We start from the raw sequence: 18,969 nt of genomic DNA, 5'->3' as shown, positions 1-18,969 counted from the left end.
TATATAAATTGCTATAGAGAAGAATATTTTGGACTGACATCAATCCTTTGTGCTAAGAAAACTTTGATAAATACATCTTAAGATCAAAATTGATGGATACATAACGTATTCACTACTAAAGACATTATAGTTAATCATTTTAGCGATAAATATGATTGTGAAATTTTTCTTTAGGCAGAATGAAAATTTCCTTCATGAAAATTGGGAAGTAATATTAAAATTTCAGACATAGAATTCTAAGTTAAAAAATAATATAAAAGGATAAAGTTCAAATTCCTTGAAGATACAGATAAAAGAACTCAAGCGTAAAATTAAAAATAATCAGATTTTACCTAGAGCCATAATTTAGTGTCTCAAATTAAATTCATGACTTCGAAACAAGATTTGAAAAACGAATAACATATCAAATTCACATGCGAAATTGAGAATCAAATTTACAATCGGAGCCACAGCAGGAATTGAAAATTTCTAATTCATACTTAATTCAAGTGTTTATTTTAACTGTATACCTTTAAACACCCAAAAAAATCATATAATTTGTGTAAAATTTAAAAACGTAATGTGGATAACAATTCTAAATTAACAAAAAATTATTTTTATCAAATCAAATATTACAAACAGATACTTTTGTCAAAATGTGCTTCTTAATGTGACAAAAGTTACAATTCAAAACATTAATTCAGATAGGGTATTAAATGTTTAAACACAGAATCAATAATTATAAAAAAAAATCAGATAGGTAAAGTCTAGTACCTTAAATAAATAACTCGAGTTAAGTAAATTGAATCTCATGTTTTTATCTGGAAAACGATAGAATGAAAAACATAGGAATATTCATGTTTAGAGAATCGGTCAATTAAAATCGCAATTCAACTATGAGATTGTTTTTAAGATTAAATAACTTTGGAATGGTCGACTGTATAAGCTGAATTTTAAAAGTATCCCAAAATTATGTATATTTGATTGTTGGGTAAGCATTTTATTTTATTTTTATTAAGTATGGGCTTAAAATTGAAAATTCAAATTGAGCTAGAATAAATGAAAATTTTTGAACATTCCAGGGACGCATTGAAATAACCGAAATAAGATGAACATGTGTTATTCATCTGCAGAATACAAACATTAAGAATAATTAAAAAAAATTAAATTCAGATTGTTATCAAATGCAAATGTTTTTAGCTATTTTTCTCTATATAGGTTTTTTAAGTTTCAAAAACGATTTGAACGCCGCTGACGCAGAGCGATAAAAAATATAAGTGGTTTTCTGTTCTTTCTGTGGGAGCCTCAGCTGCGGTGCCCTGGGCAATTGCCCCCATGGCCTCCCCCCTTTTAATCCGGCCTTGGTGCAACGTATAGCTTCTAACTTCAGTTATTTTGATCACTAAGTGAAATATTTTTTAGCATTCCGTAGCTCATCTACAATCTTTTTTCTTAAGCATATTTATTCGTTTTTTTTCTTAGACTCTGAATAACAGAAAATTTAAGAGCTGTAGGTCCATAAAAAATTAGGAATGTAAAATTAAACATTTTAAGAATTCATTGAGGGTCCTCGATCTTTTCTTGGATGCACCCTTATTAACCCTAAAGGGTGATACGGTCAAAATTTGGTCAATATCAACTTGACGTATTTCTTTCAATTTTGCATTTAAAAAACCTGAACACCTCTCATTTTGAAGGTGTGTGTATGTAGAATGTTGCTCCTATTTTGATTTTGGAATTCACTCTTCAGTTGTCAAAATGCCGTCTAAGAAAGAAGAGCAGCGTATCAAAATTTTGCTCGCGCATCGCGAAAATCCGAGCTACTCGCACGCAAAGCTGGCGAAATCGCTAAAAGTTGCCAAATCAACCGTTACAAATGTAATTCAAGTGTTTGGGGAGCGTTTGTCGACAGCCAGGAAGTCTGGATCGGGGGGAAATCAAAAACCGGAAGCCGCTGAGACGACAAAGTGAGTTGCCGGTAGTTTCAAGCGAAACCCTAACCTCTCTCTCCGAGATGCCGCAAATAAGCTGGGTGTATCGTCTAAAATCGTGCCTCGAGCCAAAAAACGAGCCGGAATATCGACTTACAAGAAGGTAGTGACTCCAAATCGCGATGACAAACAAAATACGACGGCCAAAGCGCGATCCCGGAGGCTGTACACTAGGGTGTCCCAAAATTGCATAACTTCTGGGAATCTGGGGGCTCACCCTTCAAATGGTAGATTAGGATGTGCAGAACAAACTTCTGTATGGGGCCGACTGAAAAAAATTATGTTTGGAGGTTCCGCAAGCGCGATCTTTGAAAAAAGTCCACTTTCAAAAGATTTGATTTTAAATAAATTCTGGAACCAAAAATTTTCATGAAATTTATATATTTTATATTTTTTTAATTTTGTTCGAGTTAAATACTACACGTAAAAAATTAAAAATGAACCAAATTTGTACCAAAATGTAAAACAAGCAAGCTATTTCCAAGGAAAAAAATTTTTTTGGTCCAAAAATTTTGAATTCAACTGACCAAAATGTGTACCAAGCGTAAAATATTTTTGATACCAATGCCATCAAAAGATGCGGATTTTTGTGCACTTAAACTTTGCTGAACAAAACATGTTGTTTGTATCATTGTGTGAAGAGCTATTCACAGTTTAACGCTTAATAAAAATCACAATTTAGGATATTTTTTAATTTAATTTATCAAATTTTCATAATAAATACCTACTTTAAAATCAAAATACTTGCAAAAAAAGACTTGGATGGTTTAAGGAAGTCATCAGAAGGCCATATGCCAAATTTGAGCGGAATCGGACAACAGGAAGGGGTTGCACTGAATCTCAAGTGTGAAAGGGATTCTGAGACATAGTGTTCTAAAGAAGCATAAAAAACTGGTTTTTCATCGTACATTTTTGTCTTTACCAATCGATTGCTTAATTATGTAGATTTTATCTAAATTTCAATTAAGACTAACATTTAACCTGAAGACTGCAACTCGATTGGACTTAAAACAAAAAAGTTATGGCTGTTCAAATATTGAATTTTGGTTACAAATTGTAATGTAAAAGGCAATGAGTAAAATGTACTCATTGTGTGTTAAACGACAATTTGCCACAAAAGTACAATTTTGGCAAGACATCTGTACCTGTGGCTTGCAAAGCAGCATTTTCATAGCTTCCGGGACTGTCAACCAAGAAATTTACGTGACAGAGTGTTTGAATAAACGTCTGGTGCCTTCCCTGAAGAAACACGGTTGTTCCGTAATGTTTTGGCCGGATTTGGCATCTTGCCATTACGGTAAAAAGGCCATGGAGTGGTACGCCACCAACAACGTGCAGGTGGTTTCCAAGGACAAGAACCCTCCCAACACGCCAGAACTCCGCCCAATTGAGAAACACTGGGCTATTGTCAAGCAGAACCTAAAGAAGACCAAAACAACTGCTAAGGACGAGCAGCAGTTCAAGGCAAACTGGCTTTCTGTGGCGAAAAAGGTGGACAAGGTGGCTGTACAAAATCTGATGGCAGGGGTTAAGCGTAAGGCCCGGCAATTCGGATTTGGAAAAGCGGAAGCCTAACTGAATATTTTTCCTGAATTTTATACTAGGTAACTAAACTTGAAAAAGAAATTTAACTTAATTTTTAATATAAACGATTTCACCGATTTACACGCGTTTTTCCTTGACCAAATTTTGACCGTATCACCCTTTAAGCATGAGAACAAGCTCTCACTATTGATTATAGCAATCGCAAGCTTAACACGTTCGTCGCCACGCTTATATTGGTAGTTTAATCAGCCGGGCACAAAGAAATTCTAGAAGCAAGAATGAAAGGGTGAAGAACTTCATAATTTGCAACGTGTGGCTTAACTGAGCGGATAACTTGAGTAAGAGAGCGTCATCCTTGTTTCGATGTGACGGGGCCTTCCAGAAAATGCTACTAGAAATAATAACTGATTCCTCCAGTATCAATGTATCGACGAGGACAGCTGTACGCCAGTCTCGAGAGAACTCTGAAATGGGCCACTCGGGATTCAATGACAGATTAGAAAATAAAATTATTGAAGAACTGATTTTGCCGTTACTACTTAAGTTAGATTAAAAACTAGCCAGAAGTAGGCTTTAGAACTAAACACGCTCTGACGGGAATATATTTGCACGAACATACAGCTTCCCGGCACTTGATCGTTGTATCTTATCACTTCAGGTACCCTTTTATGAACCCACTTTTTTAAATTAGGTTTTTTCGACTTCAACTTTTGAACTCAATGAAGGTTTAGAGCCCAAGGAGTTAATTTTCTCGCTCTTCACGTACGCAGGTCTGCAAAACAAGCACTAGAAAAAGTTCTAATAGAATAATCTCACCGCCTGTTGGCATAAACGTCCCATGAGCACGCCGTGATCGATGGGAAGCGAAGCCAATTTTGCAGTTACGTTCAAAGATCAAGATCTATCGGCATCAGCCTACACTTACACCATGCACAGACACATACAGCCACTAAGATAAATTGCTGAGCAGATCAAAATCAGTCTCGTCGTATGCTACCAAGCGCGACCGCGGAAATGCCGCACACTAACGGAACGAAAGACGCCAAAACAGAAACATGAAAACAACACTTTCTTTCTCTTACGTAGTTATGCTCACTTCAAAGGGTTACTCACACAGCATCACTCGTCTGCGCCGCTTTGAACTTAGCCCCGAAATTAAAAACAATCACCACTTTTGCTGCTCAATTGCGCAAAAACAGCACACCTGCACTAGCCGATCGTGGCACACCGAGAAGAAATAAAACATACCGATGATTCCCACAACAACTCACTTGGTACTGACCGCAAGATTTCGGGACAAAAGTCCTAACCGTGGATACCCTTGATGATGGTCGAGCCAAGCGCTAACAGTAGTCTCCAGTAGTGGGCTGCAATCGCTGCGTTGCACGGGTTATTAATTAAGCGGCTTGCGCGAGCGTCAAGAAACAACCTCCAACAAACATGCAATCGGTACCTCTAAATACAACAAAACCGCGCGCGGCGACGTAAATCGCGAGAAGTCCAGCAAAGAGTCATCCGAAAAGAAGTAGTAACAACAACAAAAACAATCAGCTGATGATTATTATTGTGGCCGATGATTTTCCCTTACGCCGGGCTGCTCTCCGGATCGTTCGGACGGAGTTCGACGGAAAACGCGGTCGGACTCATGCGCCAGTGGACTACGAATGATGGGGCTGGCCGTCGTTCTGGACGGGCGATGCGACGACACGGACGGCCCTGCTTCAAGCGGATCCGGCGCGCGGAGAGTGGACGCGAATGAATGCCTAGGTCGCTGTAGCGCACATGCGATTGGATAGAGGCCGGTGAACGGCTTATTCGCGATTGAGTCTAGCGCGGATGTCTAAGTGGTGTGAGAGGCCAGGGTTGACACTTGTCTCGTGGACTCTTCGCTCAAAACGTGAAATGTCACTGATCCCCAAAAAAGCGGCAATACAATCTTCTCTCGAACACAATTGATAGAAGTCTTTTGTCAGCGAGTCCCATTCCTCTAACGCGCTCCTCGAGATTCAACCCTTTAAAAAGTAATAAGTGAGCCCCGCTTCGTAACACTTACGAATGCAAAAGATACTCGAACGATTCCACAAACACCGAAGACATTCATTTTTATTAAAAAAAAAAAAAAAAAAAAACGAAAGACAGAGCAAACAGCGATAAAAAACATAAACAGAGCAGTAAAACCTAAACAGTTATCGTTAAGGCGAAAGATAGCAAATGTGCCGCGATCCTCTGATCACGACGATTCACATTCGGACGGGTTTTGGGAGAAAGGTACACGGCTTCGCCGCGTAGTGAGAAAGTGTTGCTGCCACTCTTCAGACTCTCAGCCCTAATCACTTGGTAGAAACGGCCCGGCCATGGGTCACACAACGCCAATTGAAATCGGGAGACGGTCCAATGCATTGTGGGTCACATCAGATGATGCCTCGTGAAGTGGTGTTGAGCGAATGAATTGTTAAGCTAAGAGAACGACGACATATCACACTTTTCGAAAAAGTCATTTCGAGAGATGTTCGACCTTTGATAGGACCCATTGGTGATGTGTAGTTGCTGTTTGCTTCATTGGGGTCAATTGGATGGTTTCAATTAAAAATGAGAAGAGGTATTTGGTGACACTGTCTACAAACAGTTCAACAACCACGAAATTGCGTTGGTCAAAGCGTATTTGAATATTTTCAGACATGAACACGACAAAGCTACAATAGAAGTTAAACCATATTTGCGATTGCGCTGAAAATTTCTGGAACCCCATTAAAAGCATTTATTAAACGCTTTTAAAATAAAGCCCAGTTTTTACACTTGAACGCGAATTGATCTTTAAAACGGATGAAGGCGCATTGCAATTATGTGTTCTTTAAAGGGTGATTACGGTCAAAATTTGGTCAAGGGAAAACGCGTGTAAATCGTTGAAATCGTTTATTTAAAAAATCAAATTAAATTTCTTTTTCAAGTTTTATTAGTATAAAATTCAGGAAAAATATTCAGTTAGGCTTCCGCTTTTCCAAATCCGAATTACCGGGCCTTACGCTTAACCCCTGCCAGCAGATTTTGTACAGCCACCTTGTCTACCTTCTTCGCCGCAGAAAGCCAGTTTGCCTTGAACTGCTGCTCGTCCTTAGCAGTTTATTTGGTCTTCTTTAGGTTCCCCTTGACAATAGCCCAGTATTTCTCAATTGGGCGGAGCTCTGGCGTGTTGGGAGGGTTCTTGTCCTTGGGTTCTTGTCCTTATTCAAACACTCTTTCACGTAAATTTCTTGGCTGACAGTCCCGGAATCCATGAAAATGCTGCTTTTCAAGCCACAGGTACAGATGGCTTGCCAAATCAGATATTTCTTCGCGAACTTTGACAGTTTCGTGTGCTTGAAAATATCTGCTAACTTTCCCCTTCATTTTGCCGTATATAACTCCTGTCCCGGAAGCTGCTTGTAGTCGGCTTTGACGTAGGTTTCGTCGTCCATTACCACGCAGTCAAACTTCGTCAGCATCGTCGTGTACAGCCTGCGGGATCGCGTTTTGGCCGTCGTATTTTGTTTATCATCGCGATTTGGAGTCACTGCCTTCTTATAAGTCGATAGTCCGGCTCGTTTTTTGGCTCGATGCACGGTTGTAGACGATACACCCAGCTTATTTGCGGCATCTCGGAGAAAGAGGTTAGGGCTTCGCTTGAAACTACCTGCAAGTCTCTTTGTCGTCTCAGCGGCTACCGGTTATCGATTTCCCTCCGATCCAGACTTCCTGGCAGTCGACAAACGTTCCCCAAACACTTTAATTACATTTGTAACGGTTGATTTGGCAACCTTTAGCGATTTTGCCAGCTTTGTGTGCGAGTAGCTCGGACTTTCACGATGCGCGAGCAAAATTTTGATACGCTGCTCTTCTTCCTTGGACGGCATTTTGACAACTGAGAAGTGAATTTTACATATATGTAATCATATAAATTTTTGGAAAAAACGCACAAGCGACAGAACGACAAACAAAGCTCAACAACAAACACACGGTAGTTGAGCGAACTGAGCCTCTTTCAATACACTCGCTACCTTGAATTATTACTTTTCTCCACTGTCAATCGGTTGGGTGGTGTGGTTTCTGCATGCGAGTTTTAAAGAAAAATACAGCAAAATACATACTCGAAGGTTTCTTGAAGGTTTCATTTAGGGATGGTAATACAGAGCCCTTTTTCCATAACTGGTATATAGTATTTAATTTTTGTCAAAACCTTTATGATGTCTTAATCATATATAACTTATTAAATTAAAATCCACATGACACAATTTTGGACTCGCCTAAATTTTTTTTCGGAATACAATCCTCGAAACGTCGAAGTGGAAAAACGATTTAAAGTTTTAAACATTCCGACAGAAGCGCTGTTGGCTTCAGGGTTATGGAAACGTAGAGCTGCAAATGTTGGTTTCTTAATCCTCGGGGTCGTAAATACACTGAGAGGGACAGTCGCCAGTAGCGCGGGAGTCAATTCTCGCAGGTCAACAGCAACCAGAGCTCGAGAAGCGTTTCTATGAGCTTCAAGCGTATTCAAGTCTATGAGGCGGCAACAATTTCCATAATGACGTAGGGCATACCGCAGGAAGCGCCGCTAGATAGCCTCGATTCGTTCAGGTCCGTGCCGATAAAGGGAGCACCAAACAGTCCCTGATGCGGCAGGGACTTTCCAGGCAGTACACGTCTTTGAAGTCTTTGGGGGTACGAAACAGGAATCTAAGGTTTCTAGAAGCTTTGTCGACAACATAGTTCGTGTGCGTCTTGAATTCTAGCCGTTGATCGAGGATAACACCTGGATCGTTAATGTGGTCCACCCGAGTGATGGTTTCGTCTTCAAGGATGTACTCTGTACAAAGAGTGTTCCGCTTAAGAGAAAACAATATTACCGAGCATTTACTGCGGTTCAACGGAAGGCAGTTCATGCCCCACCAGAGAGCAAATACGGAGAATTGTTGGTGTAAAAAGTCGATGTCGTCTTGTGCCATCGAGAAGCGAGAGTAATTATTGAAGTAGATTATGAAGATTATCGGTCCTAAATGGCTACCTTGTGGCACTCCTGAGGGGGGCAGGGAATTGCCTAGACAAGGATTCTTCAGTTCAAACGAATAACTTCCGTTCCGTTATATAACCCCGGAACCAATCCACTAGGGATTCAAGGAATCCAAAGCGTTCAAGCTTTGCGATAGCAATATCATGGTTCACCTTGTCAAACGCAGCAGAGAGATCAGTATAAATAAAGTCAGTTTGGGTCTTCCTGGCAAAGCAGTCTTGAACGAAAAATGTGAAGCTCAGTAAGTCGTGGATCGTTTAGGAATGAATTCATGCTGGACTTTGGAAAAGTGAAGCTTACAAAAGTAAAAACAGGATTCATAACGACCAACTTGAAGAGTTTGGATATCGCGCTTAGAGCTGATATCCCACCGTAGTTACTAACATCTGCCTTTTTTGTGGACAGGAAACATATGAGCTTCCATCCACAGTGAAGGAAAGATTGTGCTAAACAGCGATGATTTAAAAATATAATGGATGGGAGTCAGAAAAAGTAACATAAAACAAATTAAAAAAGTTGCTGTTATACCGTCCGGGCCCGTAGATGTAGAATTTTTCAACTTTGCTGTCGCTTTTAGGATCGCTGCATCTTTAATTAGGACACCGTTCAATGAAGAACTTAGAAGTAAGATATTCCAGACAGCCCTTGCTAGTTGCTCTGAAGAAATGACCCCAGTTGTAAAGACGCTTGAGAATTTTTTGGCAAAGAGCTCATAAATTTCGGGACATGTTTACAGGAACATGTGGGACGGAAGCCCTGTAATCAAGGTTACCGAAACCACAGAAAAATCAGTAATTTCCAGAATTTTGAGCAAATTTTCATCACGCCATCTGTGTCACAGAACACAGATTTTTGAAATATTCACAGATTTCACAGAATTTTTGAATTTTGAATTATAATTTTTCTGGTTGAATAAAATTTAGATTTCTTACTTCGAATTAGAAAAGCATGATGAGATGGGTAACGTTAAATAATTTTTTTCAACTGAAATGTAAAAAAACCCAATTTATCCTCAATTTTCAATGAAATGGCATCATAGAAAACCATCACAAATTTTTTAAGTAAAATCACAGAAAGTCACATTTATACCACTCATTTCGTCCTCTGCCGCCAAAAGCGCACCATATCTTTTGACAGTTGAGAGATAAAGCGATTTGAGTCTACTTCCAAATAAGAACTATAGAATTCTAAAAAGGTTTTAAGCATTTGGGTCTAGGCTTTTAGGGTACAATTGAAAAATGTATGGTACAACATTGAAGAAAGAAGCCTCTTAAGAAGAAACTTCTTATGAAACGCTTTTAGGAGAATAAACTTATTTATCATAAGAGTCTTATGAAATTCGGACAATTTTCATAAAAACATCTTATGAAAAATAGAAGAAATGGCATTGTGAAAAAAATGAACACATTCATTGATTCCATCAGTTTCTTCATCGTCAGTACGAAGCACTCGCCAGTTGATAGTTTTCAGTTTCCTTCAAAGTTGAATGTTATTGTCATCTCCGGAATGGTAAGTTTTATTTGATGTTTTTGATATGAACGTTTAATATGTTAGTAAAAAACTGCAAAAAAAACGCAAGGTCGAAGATTCAGATGCGGCAAACAAAACTTTGGTGGAACCGTCTGTTGATGTGCTTTGTGATGGTGATTTTGAATCATTTAATTCAAACAATTTAGGTTAACAATAAAGTGAATGTTTTAGCATAAAATATTTAAAATTATTCTTATTAGAAAGTGATTTAATGTTTCCGTAAGAACCTCTTATGAAATGCAACAAACTTCATTGCAGTAGGCGTTCATCTTCAGAATTCATTCACGTCAAACGACAATTACAATGATTTTTCTTGTGGCGCCACTTCATAAGAGAATCTTCTGACATACATTATAGTATTTTTCAAGCGAAACAACAAAACATTTTATGGGATTTTGCATCCTATTGGATAATTCATCAAAAAAAATATAGAGAGAATCGAACTCACTGCAACATCTCATATCTCGGGTTGCCAATCCGATATCTTACTCAGTGCACCATCTGAATCGGTTTAGCAAACGAAAGTTTATTTTCATAGCCGTTCTGCCATCGCCGATAATAATCAGAAAAACAAACATTGGGCGTCTGTCGTTTAGCTTTTTCTTAATCCTCCTTAGTTTTTGATGGGAAAGGAACGACAATGTGAGGGGAATGGGATGAGAAGGGAATCAAAAAACTGTTTTATATTGCCGGCCGGTTTTCATACACATTCACAGCTCATCTGAACTGGTGTTTTTTTTTTTGCCGTCGGTTAGAAACAAAGAATTTTTACTCACATACTCACAAAGCGGTCGATACATCATTCGACAATGCCGATGTCCGTGAGTTCGAGCCCAAGAGTAAACATCGAATACAGTTGTACCGGATAGTTTTTCAATAACGATCCGCCAACTGCAACGTTGATAAAGTCGCGAATGCCATAAAGATGGTAAAACGACTATAATCGAAACAAAAAAAAAAAAAAAATCATTCGACAATATCCTTGCTGGCTTGGCAATGCGTTTGCGCTGGGAGGTCAATGCTAGTTATTAGAAAGCTTGTTAATGCTGGTCCGGCATAGAATCTTATAGGGATAATTCCAACTAAAAGTGATAAAGCGATAAGCGATAAAAATGTATAAGAATTTCCGCTTCGCTTTGTTTGCACGTTTTTTAAGCTTATGTACTATTGACAATTGAAAAGTAATTGCACGATCACAAAGTTGAAAACTCGAGACATATCCAACATTTTCAACCAACCAATCTTTGATGTTGAGTTTTATCATTGACGAGGTTGCAGGTTGCAAGATACAAGCGTTTTCAATGCTTTTTCTTCACATACCTACATAAGTATACGTACTTATGTACACAGAAGAGGTTTAAAAATTTCAATGTCGATCGGAGCTTACTATATGCCTTAACTGTGCTGAAAGTGTCCTGCACCAAAGATTATCTGATAGAAAAAATATTACTGGTATAAAGGCTCGAGCTCTCCGGCAAAATGATGCACCACTACATTCAAGCAAAACAAGAAAAACATTTAAAGGGAATTTCATCTTATTGGAAACAAGAAATAAAAAATAAAAGTGTTGTCAGGAAGTGAGAATCGAACTCACAACACCATTTTTATATCGTCTGGCTGATCCGAATATCTTAACCAATGCATTTCCTGAGCCTGACAGAGGATGATGGATAGTTGTCATTGTCATCCTGCCACACGTCAATCACCAAAAATGGCACAGAGATGGATGTCAAGCGTTTTTTTCTTGCTTTTCTACTGCCTGTCTTACATGCACATAGTAGTACAGCTGCTAAAGCCGGTGGTTTGAAATAATGAAATGTTTTTTTGCTTTCGCTACATGCACACGAATCGAGGCATAGTGCTCGGTACACAGGCTGCATGGAGTTAGCCGGTATTTATTTCCAAGCTTCTTCCTCCTTGGTGATAGGATAGGGAGGGACGTGAAAACGTTCTCGTTTGGTTTCTTTCAGTCATTCGCGATGCGGTTGCGCTGAGAGTTTGCTGCCGGTCTTAAATCGATTCAGCGACACTCGCGTTTTTTTCTTATGCCAATTAGGCTGTCATATCGAGAACTCATGATTGGAGTAAAGGCTGAATTTTGGGTGAATGTATTAGTTTTTCTACAGCCACTTAATATTTTCTGGTGCTACCGAGTGTCTTCAAAGACTTTTTTTTTTATCTTAAGGAAAGTTATTCATAGATTTTTTAGACAGTCTTTTAGTTTTTCATTTCATGATTAACTTTTTCAGAGGGGTTTTTTTTTTTGTTTTGTTTTGATAAAAACAAATTGTTTTTTTTTTCAATGAATACTAGACAGATTGGATTTTTTCAATACACAAAACTGTAAACAGTTCTAAGTACCAGAAAACTCCTATAATGACTCACAAGCAAAATTTTATTTTTTTTTCTTTTCTTATCTGTCTGTTTTAAACAATAAAGATTTTATAATTTGACTTGCAACGACTTTTTTGCAACGGAGTTTTTGGGCTTATTTTATGAAAAAAAAACTTCCACTAAATAGTAAGAAATAAATGAAATTCTAAATTCATTTCAATGCACTTGATAATTTTTATTCATATACGTAAAGCATCCAAAAAACTTTCACTTTCGTTCAGGTAGGAATTGTTATTAATGCTAAAGCAGCGTGTTGCTTCTGCTGTTTGATCAACACCAATCCACACATGTGTATCACTCGCCATAAGGTTACATGAAAAGTTGGTAGATTCGGAAATCTAGGAAATTGATGCGCCCCGGCTTCTTACGCAACTACCTGGTAAAATTATTTCCACAACCACGAAAATCTGAGAAAAAACCAATCCGATTCGATCGATCGGACGAAATAACCGATCATCATAAGCAAGCACAATTTTGCCTGAACCAGCTGGAACCGTATCCCAAATCGAGATTAAGTGCCGTAATTGCAAGCTGGAATGTAACAAAGTTAGCATCGCGGCGCGCACTTTTTGAACGTGCTGCATGTATGGAGCAGTAGCATCCATTCACCCAGTCAGTAGCCCCCTACTGTTTGGCCATGCTGGTCAAAAATTGTTAACCGAAACGATTTTCGGCGGGTTCGGAAAAATGGGGGATGCTTGAAGAGAAGAACCTTCAATCAAAAATATCAGCTATAAATGATGATGTAATGTTGCCTTTATTTTGACCCTTTGTTGGATGTTGACTATTCGATTAAAACCATTAATTATGTCTTTTGATTCCTAAATAATACGTTTAAAGTTTGATTTGAATAGGTTTGGATCAAAAGTAACACTAGTACTGAAAAAGGTTCCTACATAGAATGGTAAATATTTCATGTATTGACAACGTGTAATCTTGTTAACGATGATTCATAGTGATAATTTAAAATTGTTTAAAATTTTAAAATTATATTCGAGATGAATAAAAGAACTCAGTAGATTCTTAGACAAAAAAAAATCTAAATTATTCATATTTCACATGATACGATGTTTTTGAAAAAAAAATAAAGAAAATTAACAGATGAATGTTAGATATGCCTTTCATTTTAACTTAGCTACAATGTTCTTTTCTTAATTTGAAATTGTTAAAAGTCAGAATTTCCAACAACACTCTTTCCATTAAGAACCATTCATTCCCCCAAAGTGTCTCGTTCGTTTGACAGCAACTTCACCTACTTCTCCGTGCAGCCGACAGATATGAGCTGAAAATAAAATAAAGAGTGGGCCGACATTTAGTTGTCGCCAATTAAAGTTGTGTGCGAGCGTGTCTCAGGCTTGGCTGAAAATTGAAGTGTCTCCCCACTCCCAAACTTCTTACAATTCTGGAAACTGGGCGCTTGAGGTAGAGATTTTTAGGCCCAACGAATTCCGTCCGACCCACTAGAGTTAGTGGGTTCGAAGGAAATGGCCCTCACATTTTTATCCTCTATACTTCTGAATCTGCAACGGGTCGGTTAGCATTGACTGTGAAAAAGACAACTAACTTGCTTCATTGAGACGAGTGAAGGTGGTGTGGGACTTTGTTATCGACAGACAGTGGCTAACCGGGGTAGACTAAACGGTTTTCGGAGAATATGGAACCAAGCTGTCTCGCAAATGAGTCTACAAGTTCGAAGACGTCCGTCGATACTAGTTAAAACTCGGCTCGGGATTTTTGAAATGCGATTAAGATACGCGTGTTTCGATAGATAGAAAAAAAACAACAATTTGTTCGAAGAAAAACACTTTTTTGGTTTTTAATATTAGTTTCATACATTAAAATTCTATTTGCCGGAAAATTGAAAAAAAAAAACGTTGAACAAAATTATGCATTTAATGAAACAAAATTTTTTAAATTCATGTATGTACTGTTACCTTAAATTTTTAAATTAAAAAAAAATCAAATTTTTATTTTGGATCCGAGACATTTTAAAATTTAAGAAAAGGATCCAAGGTACCCAGGTTTTCATTTGAAGTTTTGTAAGGAAAGCCGGAAATAATTGTTCGGAAAAAGTGTCTTCTTTGGATTTTGTTGAATATTTTCATTTTTATGAAAGACAAAACATACTTCCATTTACTAGTAAATTCTTTGCTACAATTTTGCCGAAGACCGCAATGGAATAGGAATAGAGAAAAAATTTTACCGATTGCTCGTTTTCAAAGAAGAAAAAACTAGCAACACTGTCGGATTACCAGAAGCAAATCGATCAATGTTGTGAAATATTTTTCTTGCTAGGAAATGATTGATTTTAGAGCCTTGAAATTTTCAGATGAATGATTTACAAAATGCCATGGCACGTCTAAAATTAGGTGCAGTTGTAATTTTTCGAATTTTTCGATGGTACCCAAACAAAAATTACAAAATAAAATACAAATCTCATTTCAAACTAAAGTAGGGCATTTTCAATCATGCAGTTTTTTGAGTCCGGTCATATAATTATATTTATTTTTTCGAAAGAATATATTTTATTCGAAGTTTCCGGCACAAAATTGATTTTTGGAGCACTCATAATCATCAATCCAAAGATTTCATCATGTTTCGGCATTTTCAGGCTACATGAATCCATGAAAATGATAATCATAAGTTTACCTGTTAAGAAGTTCTCTAAGAAATGCTAAGAAAAGTTTAAATATTCGCTAAGATTTGTTAACATTGGATGATGAATAGATAATAAAATCGCGAATGGCATGTTTGGCATATTTTACACCTTATTAAAAAAAAATTGTTTTTGGGAATGAAGTTGAAATTTCTTGTATGGAATCAAGTTACAAAACACGATAAATATATGGGGATTATAAACTTCAACTAGAGATAAAAAAAAACTCCACATACATAACTCCACTCTAATTTCATATTAGTTAGATTCCCACATTTCTGGAATACAAAATATTGCTACCCTTTTTGCCATTTGTTTAAAATTCAAATTTGAATTTTAAACAAAAACCCTTCCGGATAACCAACTAAATTGATATTTAATTGGATCTCTAGGTTAATTTTTTCTCAAAAATCGATTGATAAACGTCTTTATCATATTTTGAAGCAGTATCAGTATGAAGTTTTGTGTTATGTTTTAATGGGGAATAACTCTCAAAACATGATTAAATTACGGTTTTTCAAATATTCTTCTGATTGTGGATCAAATAATAGAATAGGTAAAAATTCACGAAAACCACTACCGTTCAAAGAATAAATGATCATTTTAGAATAAAAAGCCTACATTCCTTTATTTCAAAACTTTGATCAGTATTTGTGAAATTGTAAAATAATTCTCATCCATCATACAATTTCTATATTGACACGTTAATAAGTAAAAAAACAAATAAGTGATCAGCGCCAGAGCGTTGTCATGACAATCTGTTTTGATTTCATTTTATTTCGATTGTAGTTTTGAGATGATTTTAGATTAATTGAACCTTTCTAGGATGTGAGAGAAAATTTTAATACATGGGTTTATCTACTGAGCTAATAAAAATATTCAAATTCTTACGATAAAAATAAAAAAATCAAATACAATATGAAAATAATAAGTAATAAACAGTAAAATTATGATAATTGAATAGTTTTAAAATGTTTCCGAGCCAAAAATGGTGAGAACAGACTTTTTGCCAGGTTTTTTTTTTAGAATTTTACAACTGTGCGGCACCGTTTTATACACTCCATTTTCTTGACTTGCAGTTCTTATTTGTTTCATTGAAAAGTTCGAAGCAAAAAATACAACTAAGTTTTATCTTAGGTATTTTTTTGCATAACCATGGTTTCTGGTGACTTTAAACATCTAGGAACCCAAGTATAAGTATTTTAAAGAAAATTCCATGTACAGTTGCGTTAAAAAAAAAGAATGAAATCGCGTGAAGCTGCGCACCCTCTTCCATCTTTGACAAGCCGTCATTTATCTCTCGTTTTAATTTTTTTCATAAAATTTTAACACTATTCAGTTCAACTATCTAACTAACGTTCCACAAAATTTAAAGACTTTACAATGACTGTGTTACTAATGAAATATTAAACAAAAAAGAGAAACAAAGATACACACAACAAAAAAGGGAAATTTGGAAATGCTTTACAAAATTTACAAAAAAAAAGATACGACAATTTAATTGAAAAGTATTGAAATTTGGTTGTATCGTACCTGGCCAAGTTTTATAGAAATTGATTCCCGCGATCAAAAATGGTGCCGGTTTGAAAATGAATTTCATTTTCGCCAAACTGGCGATTTCATTCTTTATCCGACGGATGTTTGTATAGAAAATATCATAATCGATGTTTTTATTGGATTCTGCTTTCACATTAGGGGAGATGAGGGCATAACGAGCACCCAGGGCATAATGAGCACTCCTTTTTTCTACATAAGTACGTATTTTCTTAAACAAATTTTCATAAGGACTTGTTTCGTACTACCCATAGTATTAATTTTTCACCAAAAAAGAAATATCCTTTTCATCTTTACAGAAATATTAAAAAATAATCAGCTAGGTTCTCAAGTGACGAAAATATTATAATTTTTGAGCACCACCAAATAAGCTTTTATGACCTTTAAATCATCTTGATCTGAAATGTACGCGCTGAAAAATGATCCACACATTGTTTTTCAATTTTCAACATCATAAAATTTTTGATTTTTCACTTTAATCAATTTTAAAACGCGTTTTTACTTTCATTTGTTCACTAGAGGCGAACAGAGCACTTTCAATGAAGGCATAATGAGCCTTTTCTGTCGGGGAATCTAGCAGCGAATTCAACTCGATGAAGTCAACTGAAGAATAGAGCTACAGCTTGGCTTGTTTCGTCTGTCGATATGGCCTATTGGTAATGCGTCGGAGAGGTAATCAGTAGACTCGAGTTCGATTCCTGTTCGAGGCGATTTTTTTTTGCACATACCATTCATGATTGATTTTTTTTATTGTTACATCATACGGCTAATAGCATCAAAGCATCATCCGTCAAACAAAACACCAGAAACATAATGTATGAGCATGTGTTAATTCTTTGAATTCTACAAACAGACCTAGATTATTTTGTTAATGCTATGTTTGATGAATCTTCGCCTCACCGTTTAGTGCAATCAGGATCATGAATGATAAATGAAAAAAAAATCACCTTGACCAGGAATCGAACTCGAGCCCATGCTTCCGAAAATCAATCATTTTCACTGAGCCATGCTTGACTACATTCAGAGCCAAAAAATCAAAGCAGTCAAATTTTTCTTCTTCAACCAAATCATACAAACAATCATGCATGACAACGACGCTTCTGTATTTGAAACACTTTTGCGATACATGATGAGGTAAAAAAGGACGCAGACTATCAGCAACGAACGTCTCGATGCTCATTTCCTTCCCCTAACGGCTTTCAACCTTTAGGATCATAACTGATATGTATCAGTTCTGAGCGATCTATGTAGGCTATCAGATGATTTTTTATTTTTCGTTTTGCCTAGAAGGACAAAATCATGACTAGGTAACCGCAATGAACTGTCCAGCATGTGCTACAGCTTTTTTGAACATGTGGTCCTGGTATTTATTCAGATTTTTCCTTTTGAAACATTAATGATCGTCTATCAATAACGAGCATTATCAACTATGATGCGAGGATAGACGTTCGGGAATGATTGAGGGAGCGACGTTCAAAATGTATCACCAAGTATGTCGATCACCGTCGATTAGCCACGTGACGAATAGCAACGGTAGCCTCCGGTGGGGCATGGTATATCTTCTTGTATCAAGTTAGTGTTGATTTTCGACATATATTCAATGGGTACTTTTACCACGTGCGTATCACAGCACTCGGAGGTAGCATCATTCTAGCTAGAAACCATTCCTGATTGCTTTTCTTGAGCGATTTTCCGACCACTGCTCGAGCCTACTGATTACCTCTCCGACATCTTACCAATAGGCCAAATCGTCAGACGATACAAGTCAAGCTGTAGCTCTATTACTCAGTTGACTTCACCGAGTCGAGTTTGCTGCTAGGATCCCCGGCAGAAAACGCTCATAATGCCTTCATAAATGGTGTTCATACTGCCTCGGGGGGTTTCTCATTATGCCTCTGCAGTGACCGGTTTTCAACTTTCGGCAAAAATTTTTAAAATGCATTTTTAAACGTTTTTATCTACTTTTTCAAGTTTCATTCAATTAGGCAATGGACTATTTGAGTATCTGAACACGAAACAATGATGTAATTCACATATTACAGCTGTTCTCTATGGTTTAATAAGCGTTTTCCTTAAGGTGGCCATTATGCCTCCATCTCCCCTATGTCATGTCAATGAGTTTTCAAGCGAAAATTCAAGAAAGATTGTTCATTTTTGTTCAAAAGTAAACGAATTTAACCTATTTTCTTTCGTGGATTTCTTTCTATTAAATGGAAAAAAAAAGATTACAAAATTCCAACATTTACTTTGTTTTCGACCATTTTTAGTGTGAAAAT

At 36.9% G+C, this 18,969-nt stretch overlaps 1 protein-coding gene across 1 annotated transcript in view; it reads right to left on the bottom strand.

Annotated features, from left to right (window-relative positions):
• Nucleotides 1-8,122: 8,122 nt before the first annotated feature.
• The window catches only part of LOC129741596 (uncharacterized), a 131,379-nt gene continuing 120,532 nt past the window's right edge, over nt 8,123-18,969 (bottom strand). Inside the window, exon 4 of the mRNA XM_055733333.1 lies at nt 8,123-8,618. Coding sequence (XP_055589308.1) covers nt 8,123-8,618 — 496 coding nt within the window. The remainder of the gene's footprint in view (nt 8,619-18,969) is intronic.

This window comes from Uranotaenia lowii, chromosome 2 (assembly GCF_029784155.1).
Source record: "Uranotaenia lowii strain MFRU-FL chromosome 2, ASM2978415v1, whole genome shotgun sequence".
Lineage (NCBI taxonomy): Eukaryota > Metazoa > Arthropoda > Insecta > Diptera > Culicidae > Uranotaenia > Uranotaenia lowii.
The sequence above is the reverse complement of the archived record's forward strand: the minus strand, read 5'-3'. Positions and strand labels throughout refer to the sequence as shown.